This window comes from Acinonyx jubatus, chromosome C2, assembly GCF_027475565.1.
Source record: "Acinonyx jubatus isolate Ajub_Pintada_27869175 chromosome C2, VMU_Ajub_asm_v1.0, whole genome shotgun sequence".
NCBI lineage: Eukaryota > Metazoa > Chordata > Mammalia > Carnivora > Felidae > Acinonyx > Acinonyx jubatus.
This window is the reverse complement of record NC_069384.1, coordinates 150280262-150297170: the sequence shown is the minus strand read 5'-3', so window position 1 is coordinate 150297170 and position 16909 is coordinate 150280262. Positions and strand designations below refer to the sequence as shown.

At 47.2% G+C, this 16909-nt stretch overlaps 1 protein-coding gene across 3 annotated transcripts in view; it reads left to right on the top strand.

The window, feature by feature from the left end:
• Positions 1–16909, top strand: part of DLEC1 (DLEC1 cilia and flagella associated protein) — an 89714-nt gene that overhangs the window by 62810 nt on the left and 9995 nt on the right. For all 3 annotated transcript variants that reach the window (XM_027040685.2, XM_027040684.2, XM_053221677.1), the window contains exons 17-22: positions 59–189; positions 299–457; positions 2795–2934; positions 15018–15171; positions 15564–15674; positions 16536–16666. In XM_027040685.2, the coding sequence (XP_026896486.1) occupies positions 59–189; positions 299–457; positions 2795–2934; positions 15018–15171; positions 15564–15674; positions 16536–16666 (826 nt within the window). The remainder of the gene's footprint in view (positions 1–58; positions 190–298; positions 458–2794; positions 2935–15017; positions 15172–15563; positions 15675–16535; positions 16667–16909) is intronic.

The following is a 16909-nucleotide window of genomic DNA, read 5'->3' as shown; positions in this document are numbered from 1 at the left end:
GCCGCAGCCGGAAACTGCCCCGCCCCCTTTCTCAAGCTCACTTTGCCCTCTCTCCCAGAGCCCAACGAGGTGGAGGATTTTGAGTTGAGCTTTACCGGGGGTGTCCCCGGCCCAACAAGCCAGGACCTGCCGTGTGAAATCCAAAACTCACCCTCACCGGTGGTGTTACACATTGAGGCGGCCTTTAAGGTGCTGTTTGGGGGGCTGGGCAGCTGGGTGGGCCAGAAGGGTGGCAGGGGTAGGGCACAGAGCCCCCACTCCCAGGCGGCCCAGCGACAGGCCCCTCTGGATGTCTCAGGGGCCGGCCCTTGTCATCAAAGCCTCAGCCCTTCAGTTTGGTTTGCTACGCCTGGGGCAGAAAGCCACCGACTCCATCCAGATCCAGAACATCAGCCAGCTCCCAGCCACGTGGTGCATGAAGGAGAGCCTGGTGTGCCTCCAAGAAAGGCAGGAGAGTGTAAGTCAGGCACCTCTGGCTAAATGGACCCCCCCCCAAACACACACACACACACACACACACAAGCCTATTGACCCGTGGGGTAGGGACAGTGAAACCTGTCCTGGTGCATTTGGAGTGTTGAGGCTGGAAAGGAAGAGCCTGCCTGGTGACTCCCTCCTGGCAGTGTCCCCAGTTCTCCCCACCTGTGAGGCCCTTGGGGTCCCCTCTACAGCAGAACTTAATCCTGAACTGGATTTTCCCGTTCCTTTCTCCACCATCCGATGTGGAAATAAGACAGGGGTTTTTCCTTCTGTCAAAACAAGCTGGGGGCCTCTGGGTGGCTCAGTCAGTTAAGCATCAGGCTCTTGGTTTCAGCTCAGGTCATGATCTAACCGTTCATGGGTTCGAGCCCTGCATCGGGCTGTGCACTGACAGAACGGAGACTGCTTGGGATTCTCTCTCTTCCTCTCTCTCTGCCCCTCCCCTGCTGGCTCGCTCTCTCTCTCTCAAAATAAATAAACGTTTTTAAAAAGCAGCCTGAGTTAGGAAGAAAATGGGCAGCTGAGTTGGGCGGGAAGCTCCCGGGCCTCGAGGAAGGGGCAGGTGGGAGGGGCTCGCCTCAAAAGTTCAAAACCTCCCGGGGACTGTGCTTGCAGTTTGAGTACCGCCACCAGGGGGCACTTGGGCATGGACTCGGGGCCCAAACAAGGGCTCCGAGAAAGAACACAGGATTCGTTTCCACTCAAAGCCCTTTCCTTTTTCTTACAAAAACGGAAAGTACTAAAAGTTGTTAAGTATTATCATCTTCGCCTTTAATTTGAAGTCCCAAGCAAAGAGCCCCACGTGGGACTCAAACTCACAGACCCTGAGATCAGGACCTGAGCCGAAACCAAGAGTCGGATGCTTAACCGGCTGAGCCACCCAGGCGCCCCTATCGTCGGACCTTTAAATCAATGTGAAATCCAGAGCAAGTGGCACAAAACTTCAGTCCCTCCCTAGCTGCCAGGGATTCGCTGTAAATCACGGCGGGTCGCCCCCACTCTTCACACAGGTGGCAGCCGTGGCTCCTTAGAAGCCGCCGTAACTCCTTGTGGTCCGTGTGGGAGGCTCTGACTAGGTCTGTGTGGTGAAAGCACGCTCCCTCTGACTGCTTCCTGCCGAGATCCCCTCTTGCTTGCCCCTTCCGGGTCAGAACATTGCCCCCCACCCCCTCCTCCATATTCAGAAGCTGAGGAAAGACGGGTGCGGCCACACATCCATCTTACCTGCCAGCAGGTATTCCCTTTCTCGGGGACTTTTCCTTTCCACTTGACTGGCCTTGTCCTTTGAGGCAACAGCCTCATTTCTCCAGCGGGGCACCGACACTTAGCAGTTAGGAAACTTTGCATCAAATCACCAACACCATTGCCAAGAACCACTGCAGGCAAGCACCCTGTTACATAGGCTTGGAGTTTAGTGCTTTCCCTCCAGGCTCACACTCACAAAGGGTAACCGCTCTGGCCACCTTGTTAGGCACCCCCTGCCCCATCCCGCCTCTCCCCACATCCTAGTCCCCTGCCCTAGGCACTCTGGGACTTCCCAGAGCACACTTAGAAACTTACAGACCACAGCCAACCTCCTTACTGGATAGAGACAGAGAGAGACAGCAGCTTCTCCAGGGTCACACAGCTAGCGGGTGGTGGAATCATCCGATCCCAGTTCTCTAATTCCCAGTCTGCGTTTGTCTCCCACTGTGAAGAATGACAACATTTTGTAATTGAAGTAGCCATCAATTTCGTCATATATTAAGATTTATGTCCCAATGGAGGCTGGCACGAATCCTGTCTCAACAGTCCTCTGTACTCTATTCTTTTGAGCTCCCAAAAATAATGTTGGATTTGGGGTTTGTTGGATGTGCTCAGGTCAGGGGCACGGAAACCCAGTCCTGGCCTACAGCATGCCCCCAGGACTCCCGGGGAGATGCCTGTGAGGAACAAAGACCAAGGAAAGCAAAAGGTCTCTTCTTTACTGGCAGAGCTTGGGCCCCATACTTGAGCACACGAACTACTTTTACTGAGAGTTAGGCCAGCCCTTCCCTCCCACCAGTGCCGGGGAGGTGAGCCGTCAGAAGCTAGAGAGCGCAGAGCCCAAGACAAGCGCCCTGGACCCGACCTGGCCAGCATGGCAGCTGGGTGGGAGGTGGGGGTAGGCGAAGGCAGGCCCCCATGGCAGGCCCCCCCGGCCATGGTGGGGGGGGGGGGAGGCCAGGCCTCAGTCAGACCGGTGCTCCTTATCTCGGTGGGGACAGGAAAGCCACCAGTTCTGCAATTCCAAGTGTCCTCACTGCTCGTCCTTCTTGACTGACCTCCGCATCAGGTGTCTCCCTTCGACATTGAGCCCTCGAGCGGCCAGATCCCTGCTCTGGGGGAGTGCAGGGTGACCATCACCTTGGAGGCCAGGCAGTGCCAGCGCCTGCAGACCGTCCTGGAGCTGGAGGTGGTAAACGGAGCCTGGAGGTAAGAGGGTGGGGGGGGGGGGGGGGAGGGCCTGCTACAACACACCCTGCGTCTACTCACAGTACATTTATGTTGCGCGGCACTAAGTATTTACAGGCATTTCCGAATTGAAAGGTACTGAAACGTGTTCTATAAAATTTGGAAATTACAGGAAAGAAAATCCATTGCTCGGAGGTAATTCACTGGTGATATTATAGGGTGTATCCTTCCAGTTTGGGTGCTAAAGGAGCGTCAGTTAGTGCAATCACTTTCAACAGCACTTTGCATTGCCCAGTTAAGGGAACTATGTGCATTCCCTGTGACCCAGCATCAGCCCCTGGAGATGTGCTCCTAGAGGGACACACACCTACACACTGGGAGTCGAGTGCTCACGTGGGATGCTCACAGCCAGCCTGTTCACAGTAGCAAAAACCTGGAAACCATGAACGTGTGTCAACAGGAGAATGGACACCAAAAATCATGACATATTTAAATGAGCAACTACCGCTGTATTCTGGGAAGCACACGCTAGAGATTTCAGAGGTCATTGGTGCTATTGCCTATCTTTCTTCCTCCCTCCCTTCTTCCTTCCTGCCTGCCTTTTTCTCTTTCTTGTGGAAACTTTCTTACGTACATAAAAACAGGACCGTATTATGAGCCCCCATGTACCCATCACCTTCAGTAACGATCAAATCACCACTAATATCATTTCATTCGTATCCTTCCTCCACTTGTCCCCATCCCTTCCCAAATGATTTTGAAGCATAATATTCATTTTCTTAAACTGGCTGGCGATATTTTGCTTTTTAAGCTGGTTGAGGGGGATGTACAGGTGTTCTTTTTTATTATTCTTTAAACTGCATATATATTTAAACTGTAGATGTGTGTAATAGTCATTTCTGCATGTATTTAGTACTTCGTTATGGAAACACTTACGTGCTCGTTTTAAATCGTTGGGGTTTTGTTTGGTTTTGTTTTTGCGCCTACTGTGTATGAGACTGCCCACTACCCTGCCTCTCACAGTGGCAGAGATTATCTGAGATTTTATACTGTGACATCTGATGGGGGCGTGGGGGGCGTGGGGGGAAGTACCACCCGTGTCTCGTTTGAATGTGTTTTTACACGATTACTAGCCCGGTTTCAGTGGCAGTGTTCCTCACTGGTCCTGTGTGGCATCTCGTGGGCCTTAAATACGAAGGACAAGTCTTTCTCCTCTGGGAGAATGCCTTTATTTACGTCTCCCTGCTTCCTTTCCTATCTCTGTCGTTCTTAAAGGACGTGTGAATCAGAAAGTTTACACTGGCAGGCGGTGGAAACACCGATGTAACCGGCTTGGGAAACTGTTGGCTCCCTCCTGCCCTGCTGCGTCCACGGGCTCCAGCCTTTTCCTCGGTCTGCCCTTCCTGCTTCTCGCTCAGTCTCTCGCCCCCCTCCCCTCACCCCTGCCTTCAGATCCTCGGCCCTCTGGGTTGGCCTTGCTCTCGCCGATCAATCGGCCCCAGGGAGGGGGAGCCGCGTAGAGCCAAGCCGGCACCCGCGCTCCAGAGGTAGACTCAGATTGGTCCTCTCTGGGTCACGTGCCCCCCCCCCCCCCACAGCCTGCCAGAGGCGGGAGGGGGCTGCCTCCCGAAGAAGCTGCTGGGAAAGTCGGCCAGACGACGAAGACCGCAGGGGCTGTACGGCGGGACCAGTCGAACCATTTCCCTCCTATCCGCCGTCGCGCAGCGTTTGTGCTCCTTGTTCAGGGACATGACCTGGGCCTTGCACGCCACTAATTTGGCCTTTGGCGCATGCCCTTCTTTTGGCCGTCGGATTTTTAAATGTCAAGCTTTTTGTTCTTGGGTTGTTCCTTTTGTAGAGTAATCTGTTACAGTCTTAGGGATGCAACCGCATCTCAGATTCCTCCCCCCACCCCCACCCCCAGGAAACGAGTTTTTATTTCCTCACATTTTGGTTGGGGTCCCGTCTTCACTGTTCGGGTTTCCTTGTACATCACGTAATCCTTGGCTGCCCATCCGGTTTTGAGCAGGAGGAGAAGTAGATTTGCACGAGGAGCCGGTGGTGGAAGTTCCCGAGGAAGCGGGTGTGGGTGCGGAGAGCACCCCTCTTGCAGGGAACCAAGGGGACGGGAGCATCTTCAGCCCCCAGCTACCTGAATCCAGGAGGAAGGACCTATGGGGAAAGCAGCCAAGACCAACAGGCCAGGAAGCCCACGGGCCAGGGCCAGCTCGGCAGATCGCCGCACGCCTTCATTTGTAAATAGGAACGAGGGACTTGGATCTGGAGGGGTGTTTTCCCACGGTGGCAGTCGAGAGCCCAGCGGTACTGCAGGATCTGTGTCTTTGAGCCCACGCCCACATTCTTCACGGAGCAGGGGAGTCACCGCTTGGCCCTCCGGGTGTTGCTGTGTCGCCGGGTGGTGTGCGGGAGCTCAGGTGTTGGGGCCCTGAACTGGCCACGTTCATCTCGGGGCAGCCTTTGGTTAACTCCTCTGCCCTTTCCCCGCGGCCCACTCCTGTCCCATGAGGCCCCTCGTTCTGTTAGGGAAGCTCTGCAGGGCCTTTGCCTCCGGGATTTGTTCGAGAGAGAGATTACAAGCAGGGAAGGGGAAGAGAGAGAGAGAGAGAGAGAGGGAGGGAGAATCTCAAGAAGGCTCCAAATTGCCAGTGCAGAACCCGACACGGGGCTCCAACTCATGAACAGTGACATCAGGACCTGAGCCAAAATCAAGAGCCAGATGCTTAACTGACTGAGCCCCCCGGGCGCCCCCCTTCTTTATTCTTTATGGTGCTTGATAAAATATAATGATACAGGTGTAACGGTGGCTGATCCTGACCCACTCTCCATCCTCCTTCTCTACCCTGCTGTCCTATTTATCCACATCCTCAGGATCTCTCTTAATGGTAGTCATCCTGGTGTGTGTGAAGCGATATTTCATTGAGGATTTGGTTTATATTTTCATGGTGGCAGATGATGTTTTGCATCTTTTGTGTGCTTATTGGCCATTTGTAGGTCTTCTTTGGAGACCTGTCGATTGAGATCTTTGCCCACTTTGAAAAATAGGGTTGTCTTTTTACCATGGAGTTGTAAGCATTCTTTATATCTTCTAGATACAAGTCTCTTACTAGGTATATGATTTTCAAATACCTTCTCCCATTCTGAGGATTGTCTTCACTTTCTTGATGGTTTACTGCAAAGCATAAAAATTTTTAATTTTGATAAAGTCCATTTTATTTTTCTTTTTTGTGGCTTGTGCTTTTGAGGTTCCATCTACAAATAACCATTGCCTCATCTAATGTGCACAGCAGCCTTCTTCCAAGAGCTTTGTAGTTTTAGCTCATGGGGTTAGATGTCTGATCCGTTTTGAGTTAATTGTTGTGTATGGTGTGAGAAAGGGATCCGTCTTAGTTCTTAGATAATCACTTGTTTCAGCACCGTTTATTAAGAACACTGTTCTTTACCCATTGACTTGTCTTGGCACCCTTATCAAAATAAATCAACTGTACACGTGAAAGTTTATTTATGGGCTGTCTATTCTGTTCTGTTGAGCTATAGAATTATTCTTGTTCCAGCACCACAGTTGCTTAATTACTGTAACTTTGTAGTAAGTTTTGGAATCAGGAAGTATGAATTCTCCAACTTTGTTTTTCTGTGTCAAGGTCACTTTGGCTCTTCTGGGTCCTTAGCATTTCCATATGAGTTCTAGGGTCGGTTTATCAATGATTGCAAATAGCCAGCTGGGATTTTAATTGGGACTGTATGGGATCTGTAGATCGCTTTGGAGAGGTATATTCACCTTAACCATATTAAGTCTTCCTATCTGTGAATGTGAAATGTCTTTTCATTTATCTAGGTCCTTCTGGCATTTCTTTTGGTGATGTTTGTCATTACATTTGGTAAGTTTGTCATTACCAAACATTTGGTAATGTTTATCATTTTGGTAATGTTTGTCATTTGTATAAATTTTGTACTTCTTCTGTTAAAGTTATTCCTAGGTATCTTTTTTGATGCTTTTGGAAATGAACTGGCTTTCCTAATTTCATTTTATGAATATTCATTGCTAGTATACAGAAATACAAATATTTTTGCATACTGATCTTGTACCCTACAACCTTGCTGAATTCATTATCACTTCTAATAGTTCTCTAAATAGAAGATAGTGTGTCATCAATATATAGAGATAATTGTACTTCGTCTTGTCCAATCTGGATGCTTTTTATTTCTTTTTCCTGCCCAATGCACCTGATACACCTGTACAATATTGAATAAAAGTGGCAAAAGTAGACATCCTTGTCTTGTTACCTATCTTAAAAAGAAAGCGTTCAGTCTTTCACCATTAAGTATGATGTTAGCTGTTGGCTTTTTGTAGATGTCTTTTATTGGGTTAAGGAAGTTCCTTTCTATTCCTAGTTTGCTGATTGTTTTTTTTATCATGAAAGAATGTTAGTTTCATTGAATGTTTTTTCTGTATCTGTTGAAATGATCATGTCATTTTTTTGTCCTTTCATTGTGTGTGTTAACAGGGTGTTTTATGTTGACCTTTGGATGTTAAAACCATCCTTGCATTCTTGTAAAAATCCCATTTGGTTGCAGTGTATGATTCTTTTGATCCGTTATTGGATATGGGTTGCTGATATTTTCTTGAGGATATTTGTATCTGTAGCCATAAGAGATATTGGTCTGTAGTTTTTTTTTGTGATGTCTTTTTCTGGTTTTGCTACTAGAGTAATACATCTTAGAAATGAGTTTGGAAGTGTTCACTCCTCTTCTATGTTATTGAAGAGTTTGTGACAGATTGGTGTGAATTTTTTAAATGTTTTGTAGAATTAACCAGTGAAGACGTGTGGAGGTGGGCTTTTCTCTGTGAGAACTTTAAAAATAACTTAATCTTTTGTGATGGGTTTGTTCAAGTTTTGTATTTCTTCTTGACTCCAGTTTGTGTTGTTCTAGGAATTTGTCCATTTCATCTAAATTACATAATTTGTTCACATACAGTTGTTAATTGTGTTTCCCTGTAATCCTTTTTTATTTATGCATCGTCAGTAGTAATGTCCTCTTTTTCATTCCCAATTTCTGTCATTCGAGTCTTCTCTCTTTTTCTCTTGGTCATTCTAGCTAGAGCTTTGTTAATGTTGATGTTTTCAAAGAACCAGCTTTTGGTTTAGTTGATTTCCTCTCTTTTTCTATTTTCTGTTTAACATATCTGCTTTCTAATCTTTATTTCTCTCCTTATGCTTGCTTTGTGTTTAGTTTGTTGTCCTTTTATCTGGTTTCTAGTTCCTTAAGGTAAAAGCTTGGGTTTTTGATTTGAGATCTTTTATTTATTAATATTGGCATTTACAGATATAAATTTCTCTCTAAGCACAGCTTTAGCTACATCACATAAACTTTGATAGGTTATGTTCTCATTTTCATTGATACAAAGTATTTTCTAATTTCTCTTATGATTTTTACTTGATCCATTGCTTATTTAGGAATGTGTTGTTTAATTTACACAAATTTTTGTTTCTCAGATTTCTTTCTATTGTTGATTTTTCATTTGATTCTCTTGTTTTTGGAGAAAACACTTTGACTCCAGTACTTTTAAATTTAAATTTTTTTAAATGTTTATTCATTTTTGAAAGAGAGAGAGAGACAGAGCACAAGCAGGGGTGGGTGGAGAGAGAGGAGGACACAGAATCCGAAGCAGGCTCCAGGCTCTGAGCTGTCAGCACAGAGCCTGACGTGGGGTTTGAACTCACGAACTGTGAGATCATGACCTGAACCGAAGTCAGATGCCCAACCGACTGAGCCACCCAGGCGCCCCGTCCAGTACTTTTAAATTCATTGAAGCTTTTATTTTGAGCTACCTTATGGTCTAGTCTGTAGAATGTTCCATGTGCACTTTAGAAAAATGTATATTCTGTTGAGTAGTGTTGTATATATGGCTATTAGGTCTGGTTGGCTTATAGTGTTAAGTCTTCTGTTCCCATGTTTATCTTCTGCTTAGTTCTATTACTTAAAATGAGGTTTTGAACTCTCCAGCTATTGTTTAATTGTCAGGCTGTCTCTTCAATTTTGTCATTTTTTGCTTCGTGTATTTTGGGGCTCTGTTGTTAGATACATGTGTGTTTGTAACAGTAATGTCTTTTTGATGGATTGACCTTTTTATAATTATAAAATATCTTTGTCTCTAGTAACAGTTTTTATCTTATAATTTTTTTTTACTGTTTATTTTTGAGAGAGAGAGAAAGAGAGAGAGTGAGCAGGGGAGGAGCAGAGAGAGAGGGGGACGCAGAATCCAAAGCAGGCTTCAGGCTCCAAGCTGTCAGCGCAGAGCCCAATGTAAGGCTCGAACCCACGAACCGTGAGATCATGACCTGAGCCAAAGTCGGACGCTTAACCCACTGAGCCACCCAGGCGTCCCCCTTTTTATCTTAAAGTTTACTTCATCTCACATGAGTTAGTTGTTACAGCCGTCTTTGGAATACTGTTTGCATGATACACTGTTCTCATCCTTTTACTTTCAACCTATTTGTGTCTTCGAATCTGAGATGTTTCTTGTAGACAGTATATAGTGGGAACATTCTTTTCACCTCCATTTTGCCAATTTCTACCTTCTGATTGGACTGTTTAATCCATTTACATTTAATTTAATTACCGATTAGGACTTATATCTCCCATTTTGCTATTTGTTTCCTGTAGGCCTTCTTTTTTTCACCTGTGTTTCTTCATTACTACCTTCTTCTGTGTTAGATAGATGTTTTCTAGTACTGTATTTTAATTCCTGTGTTTCTTGTACCTTTTTTAAAAAGTATTTTCTTTCCTGGGTGGCTCAGTCGGTTAAGCATCTGACTCCGGATTTCGGCTCAGGTCATGGTTTCATGGTTTGTGAGTTCGATTCCCACGTCGGGCTCTGTGCTGATAGTACGGAGCCTGCTTGAGATTGATTCTCTCTCTCCCTCTCTCTGTCCCTTTCCTGCTTATGCATGCTAGCACTGTCTCTCTCTCTCTCAAAATAAATAAATAAACTTTAAAAAAAAAGCATTTTATTAATTGGCTGCCCTGGGTATTTTAGGTAATATCTTAATTTTAAAACAATCTAGTTTGGATTAATACCAATTTATTTCAATAGTAATCAGCTTTGCTGCAGTATAGCTCTGTTCCCTCTCCTTCCTTATATCTTTATACAATATAGATCCATCAACACAGTTTTTAGTTATTGGCTTAGGAGGTTGTCTTTTAAATCAGATAGAATGGGGGGTGCCTGGGTAGCTCAGTCAGTTAAGCGTCTGACTTTGGCTCAGGTCATAATCTGTGTGACAGCTCAGAGCCCGGAGCCTGCTTCGGATTCTGTGTCTCCCTTTTTCTCTGCCTCACCCCTGCTCACGCTCTGTCTCTCTCTGTCTCTCAAAAATAAACAAACATTTAAAAAAAAGATAAAAAATAAATACACCAGATAGAATAAAACAGCTACAGGCACAAATATATTTATATTGTCATTTACATTACCTATGTATTCACCTTGATGTATTTGTACCAGTTAGGGTTCCACCAGAGAAATAGAATGAGTAGTTGTATTTATTACAAGGAATTGGCTTACACGACTATATGGGCTGGCTTCGCGCTCCCCAAATCAGTAGGACAGGCCGTCAGGAAGGGCAGACTAGAACTCTCTGGCACCAACTGAAGATGCTGTGCACACATTAAATTTCTTCTTTTTCCGAGTAACCTCAGTTCTGCTTTGAGGCCTTTCAACTGATTGAATCAGGCCCATCCAAATCATTTAGGAAAATTTCCTTTACTTAAACTCAACCGATGATGAACATTGGTCACATCTACATAATACCTTCAGACGTCCAGACATGTAAAGAGCTCAGGAGTCATCATTCCTGCTTTCGTAACAAGGAAAAAGCTGAACAAATGGAAACAGTAACTTTTCTAATTTTTTTAAATGTTCACATATATACATATTTTTAATTTTTTTATGTTTTATTTTTTATATTTGAGAGAGAGAGAGAGAGTGTGTAAGTAGGGGAGGAGCAGAGAGGGAGAGGGAGACACAGAATCTGAAGCAGGCTCCAGGCTCTGAGCTGTCAGCACAGAGCCCGACACGGGGCTCGAACCCATGAGCAGTGAGATCATGACTTGAGCCGAAGTTGGACGCCCAACCAACTGAGCCATCCAGGTGCCCCAATGTTTATATATTTTTGAGAGAGAGAGAGAGAGAGAGAGAGAGAGAGAGAGAGAGGAAGACACGGAGTGGGGCAGAGACAGAGGGAGACATGGAATCGGAAGCAGGCTCCAGGCTCTGAGCTGTCAGCACAGAGCCTGACGCGGGGCTCGAACCCACAAGCCGCAAGATCACAATCTGAGCCGATGTCGGACGCTCAACCGACTGAGCCCCTGAAACAGTAACTTTTCTCAGATTCATTAGAGAATTGAGGCCATGGAGCAGCCACCCCAAGAACCAAAGAGATGGGTGAATGCAGGTCACTTTGCTGAAGTAAAAGCTGCTGGAGCCAGTCAGGGTAGGAACATTCCTGGAGGTTGTGTGGTGTAACATGAGAGGTAAAAACTCTGGAGACTCACCAGGTTTCTTGTGGGGAACATTGGAGAAAAATTCTCCAGTTTGGTCGGGGGCGGGGGGAATAACGCTTCTGAAATATGCCTGGTGCAGGGGGCAGAGAACCGCTTTGAAATAAGTCCAGAGTGTTCTCCACGAGTCCTGCCCAGCAAGGGAAAGACTTCACAGGAGCTTCATCTGACGTGGGGGAAGGGAAATTACCCACCCCAGCCCTCTCTGGTCTTCGTATCTCGCCTGAAGGGGGAAAAAACAGAAGGACTTGTGAAGGTCAAGTCCAGGGCCACAGCCTCACTAGTACAAGACAGAGACCAATCATTGGATTATAGAGCACTTCCTTTTCCCCTACACCTTCCCACGGCATCAACAGGCCTCGGTAGAGTAACAGAAGATTGGGGCACCTGGGTGGCTCAGTCCGTGGGGCGTCCAACTTCGGCTCAGGTCATGATCTCCCGGCTCGTGAGTTCCAGCCCTGCATCGGGCTCTATGCAGACAGCTCAGAGTCCGGAGCTTGCTTTGGATTCTATGTCTCCCTCTCTGTCTGCCCCTCCCCCGCTGGTGCACTTGCTCTCTCTCTCTCTCTCTCAAAAATAAATAAACCATTTTTTTAAAAAGAGTTTAAGAAAAAAAGAGTTTGTAGGTAAACCCAAAGACAACAGGGGAGAGAAAAAACAAGGACACTGGAGGGGACTGAAGCCTCTGCCACCCACAGCTACAGCGGATAGTAAACGTGCCCCAGCTCTTAGACGGATGAACATAAAGCTTTGTGTTAAAGCTCTATTTACATCAATTCCAATTTCTCAATACATAATGTCCAGCTTCCAGCAAAAAATTACAAGGCATGAAAAGAGGCAAGAAAAAAGCCCCAAAAACCCACAGTCTGAAGAGACAAAGCAAACATCAGAACCAGACTCAGTCTGTTAGAGGTTTTGGAATTATGAAACCAATTCTGTATTCCGTATCTGCAATTCGTTTCTTTCAAGAATGTTGAATCATACCCTATGTAACCTTTGACGTGGACTTTTTCCCCCTGCCACTCAGCATAATTCCCTTGAGAGCTCTCCAGGTTGCATGTGTGAACAGTCGATTCCTTTTTGCTGCGGAGTAGAGTTCCATGGCGTGAACGTGCGGTTTAAGCAGCACCCTTGAAAGGACACCGGGGCTGTCTCCAGGTTTGAGCTATTATGAATAAAGCTGCTGTGAATATTTGTGTACAGGTCATTGTATGGACATGTGTTTGCATTTCTCTAGGATAAATGTTCAAGAATAACATTGCCAGGTGTATGGTAAGTGGGCGTTTAGCTTTGCGGGAAATTGCCAAAAAATTTTGCAGAGTGGCTTTGTCATTCTACGTTGTCACAGCGACATGTGAGTGATCTAGCTTCACCATATCCTTCCCAGCTTTTGGTGTCATCACTGTTTTTTATTTGAGTCATTCTGATAGGTGTATAGGGATATTACCCCATTCTTGGAGTGATTTTCATTTATGGTTTCCAACTGGCTAATGATTTTGAACATATTACATGTACTTATTTGCTATCTGCTTATCCAAGGTCTTTGGTGAAATTTTTATGTCATTTGTTTTATTTCATTCCATTTTATATTAGAGAGTGCACATGAGTCGGGGAGAGGGGCAGAGGGAGAGGGACACACAGAATTTCAAGCAGGCACCACACTCAGTGCAGAGCCACAGGGCTCCATCCCATGATCCTGAGACCATGACCTGAGCTGAAATCAAGAGTCAGACACTGAACTGACTGGCTCCCCACACACCCCTTTATGTCATTTTCTAATTGGGTTGTTTTATTGTTGAGTTTTAAGAGTTCTTTGCCTTTTCGAGATATAAGTCTTTTGTCCAATACCTGGTTTACAAATATTTTCTCCCAGTCTGCAATTTTGTCTTTTGAAGGAAAAAAGGCCTTTTGCGGAGCAAACATTTTTTTAAATTCTGGTGAGGTCCAGTTTATCAAATTTTTCTTTTATGAATTGTGATTGTGGGTCCTAAAGATTTTCTCCTGTTGTTTTCTAAAAGTTTAATAGGTTTACGTTTTACATTTAGGCTTGTGATACGTTTTGGGTTAATTTTTATATAAGTTGTGAGGTTTAGGTAGAGCTTTATTTTATTTTTGCCTGTGGATATCTAATTCTCCCAGTGTCGTTTGTCGAAAGATTGTTCTTTACACCTATATTGTTTTTACACCTCTTGTCAAAAATCAGTTGGGACAACTCAGAAGTTCTTCAACGGGTGAATAGTTTTGTTTTGTTATGTTTTTTAAGTTCATTTAAAGAGAGAGAGTGTGTGTGCATTGGGGAGGGGCAGAGAGAGAAAGGGAGAGAGAGAAAATCCCAAGTTGGCCCTGGGGCTCAATCTCACAAACTGTTGAGATCGTGACCTGAGCCGAAATCATGGACTGCATCAATATTGATCTCCTGGTTGCCATTCTGTACTGTATTTATGCAAGAGGTTACCAGTAATTGGGGAAATTGGGTGAAGGGCATGCGGGATTCTTGTGTAATTTTTGTTTTAGCTGCAATGTGAATCTATAGTTATTGCAAAATAAAAGGGTAAAAGCATAATACATATTATCTCTATTCCTCAGGCAAAAGCAAAAACAAAACTCAGCCAGACATATTTGTGTGAGTGTATTTCTAGATTTTTCTATATCGGTCCACTGGTCTGTGTGTATATGCGTCTGGCAATAGTTCACTACCTTGATTACTGTAGCCATTTAGTAAGTCTTAACAACCAGCACAGTGATTTCTTACTTTATTATTTATTCTTCTAAAAATTGTTTTAGTTGTTCCGTGTCCTTTGTCTTTCCATATAGATCTTATAATGAGCTTGTCTATATTCACAAGAATCTTTTCTGAGAGTTTCATAAGGATTGTGTTAAACCTATAGATCAATTTGTAGAGAATTGACATCTTTACTCTGGTTGAGTCTTTGAATCCATGAATAGAGTCTGTCTCTCTGTTTATTAAATCTTCGATTTCTCTCAGCTGGTTTTATAGTTTTCAGCATACAAATCCTGTATACGTTTTATCAGATTTACCTCTAAGTATTTCAATTTTTCTGAGCAGTTGTCAGTAGTATTGTATTTTTAATTTCTGTATTTACATGTTCGTTGTTAGCATATAAAAGCGTGATTAGTTTTTGTAGTTTGTACCCTGTAACTTGGCTGACTCATCGATTGCAGGAGATTGTTTTCTCGTTGTTTTTTAAGGAATTTTTTAAATCTTGGGGCGCCTGGATGGCTCAGTCGGTTGAGCGTCCGACTTCGGCTCAGTCATGATCTCGCAGTTCGCGAGTTCGAGCCCCACATCGGGCTCTGTGCTGACAGCTCAGAGCCTGGACCCTGCTTTGGATTCTGTGTCTCCCTCTCTCTGCTCCTCCCCCACTCATGCACATTCTCTCTCTCTCAGAAATAAAGAAACTTAAAAAAAAATTTTTAATCTGGATTCCTTGGGATTTTCTACAGAGACCATTGTATCATCTGAAAATAAAGATGGTTTTGTTTCTTCTTTCTTCCTTGTGTTCCAGCTACCTTCCTGTATACGCCGACATACAGGAGCCCTACATGTACCTGCAAAACAGCCACGTGGAAGTCAGCAACCTCTACCTGGGCGTGCCCACCAAGGCAACCATTAGACTCATCAATGGCACACTCCTGCCCACCCGCTTCCACTGGGGCAAGGTGAGTGAGCCTGCACGGTCAGCACCAGAGGCCCGTGCGGAGAGGGACGTTGCCCCCCAGGTGCTCCCCGGAAGAGAGGCTCTCCTCTCCCCCGTGGCCCTGTCCGTTGCCCAGAGTCTGTTGCTGCCATCAGAGGCAGCAGCCCTCTGGTCACCATCACCCTAGGTCTCCCGGGGCAGCTTGTTCAACCCAGCAACTCCTGACAGGTGTGAGGTTCATCCAGGGTCGGGAAGGGGAGGGGAAAGGACCAGCGGATTGCTCCCACCAGCGAGCACGCAGCCCCCCTGGTCCCGCTGCGGGCCTCCAGCCTGCCAGCCTCCAGCGCCGCGTGGATCCTGGGTCCGTGCCGGGAACCCCGCGGGTGACAACAGGCCTGACCTCGTGTCTGCCAGCTGCTGGGGCACCAAGCAGACTTCTGCACGGCCAAGGTCTCCCCGAGACGTGGCACGCTGGGTCCCAGTGAGGAGCGCCAGCTCAGCCTGGAGTTCACTGCTCACACCCAGGTGAGTACGGTGGTGAGGGGGCCCGAGGCACTGGGAAGGCACCCCGCAACCGTACCTGTACTGGCGGGGAGGCCTGCCTCAAGTCCCACTCCTGCCTCCCATGAGGCTGGGGTCCCCGTCCCCATTAGGCCTGCCGTCTAGGGATACGAGGTCAGGAAGCCCGGAGCAGGCCTGATTGTGCCGAAACCTACTGGCCACGTCTGGCCTTTGGCTCCAGCTTACCCCTCCCCTCCTCTGCAGCCGAGGGTGGGCCCAGCTTTCCAATTTGCCCGGATGATCCCGAGGCTCGCTGGTGGCCACCTTGTCCCAGGAAGGGCACAGCTGCTCCCCAGCTCGGCCCACAGGAAGGCCATCGGGGCTGGCTGCCAGCTATCTGTTTGCGGTTCTGGTGGGAAAAGAGACTCTGTCTCATTTCCTCCCCGGCAAACGTGGATAGAGTAGACTTTCTTCCTCAGCTGCATCTGAGCTCCAGGGTGACGGGCAGATGGGCTCAGGCACAGAGCAGACCCGACGCAGGCAGGGCTTGATTTCTGTCGTAGCAGCTTCATCGGAATGAGCGTGTGGCTTCTCCAGAGGCCCACTTTGAGGGGGTCCCCGTCCGCGTGGGCACGGCCAGATATTTGGAGCAGACTGAGCCAGGAGCCCTGAGGAAGGGCCCAGGGCGTGGGATAGCGGGCTAGGCCAGTGACGGTGGCTCACCGGAGGGAGGGACTGGGGAGCCCTGCCAGAGAGATGGGACGGAACAGAGGTCAAGACTTTGTGCTGAGCGCCCCACAACAACCACCTGTGCGAGGGAAGACCGTCTCAGGCCGCCCTGGGACTTACCTGTAGTGATGTGCCCCCCGGTGGGCTTTCTTACAGGACGAGCTGAGCCATCTGGCCCTCCCTTGTACCGTGTCGGGCATGAAGGAGCCAGTGGTCCTGGGCATTTCTGGGAAACCCCAGGGACTGCAAGTGGCTATTGCCATCTCTGCGGAGGGCTCTGACGGCAGGTGAGCCCAGGGCTGGGGCCGGGGCCCGAGGGCTGAGCGACCGTACGAAGGACTAGCCTAGCAGTGGTGCCACGGTGGCACCGGCCTACTCCCGGCTGATTCCTGCAGCCAAGAAAGGGCCACGGTGTCACTGAGGCCCCTCACAACCTCTGTGGGAACAGGTCTCCCTACCCAAACCCCGCCCTCTGTGCGGTCTTTGCCCACACACTTGGTGGCGCGACGTCCAGGCGGGTAGGAGACGCA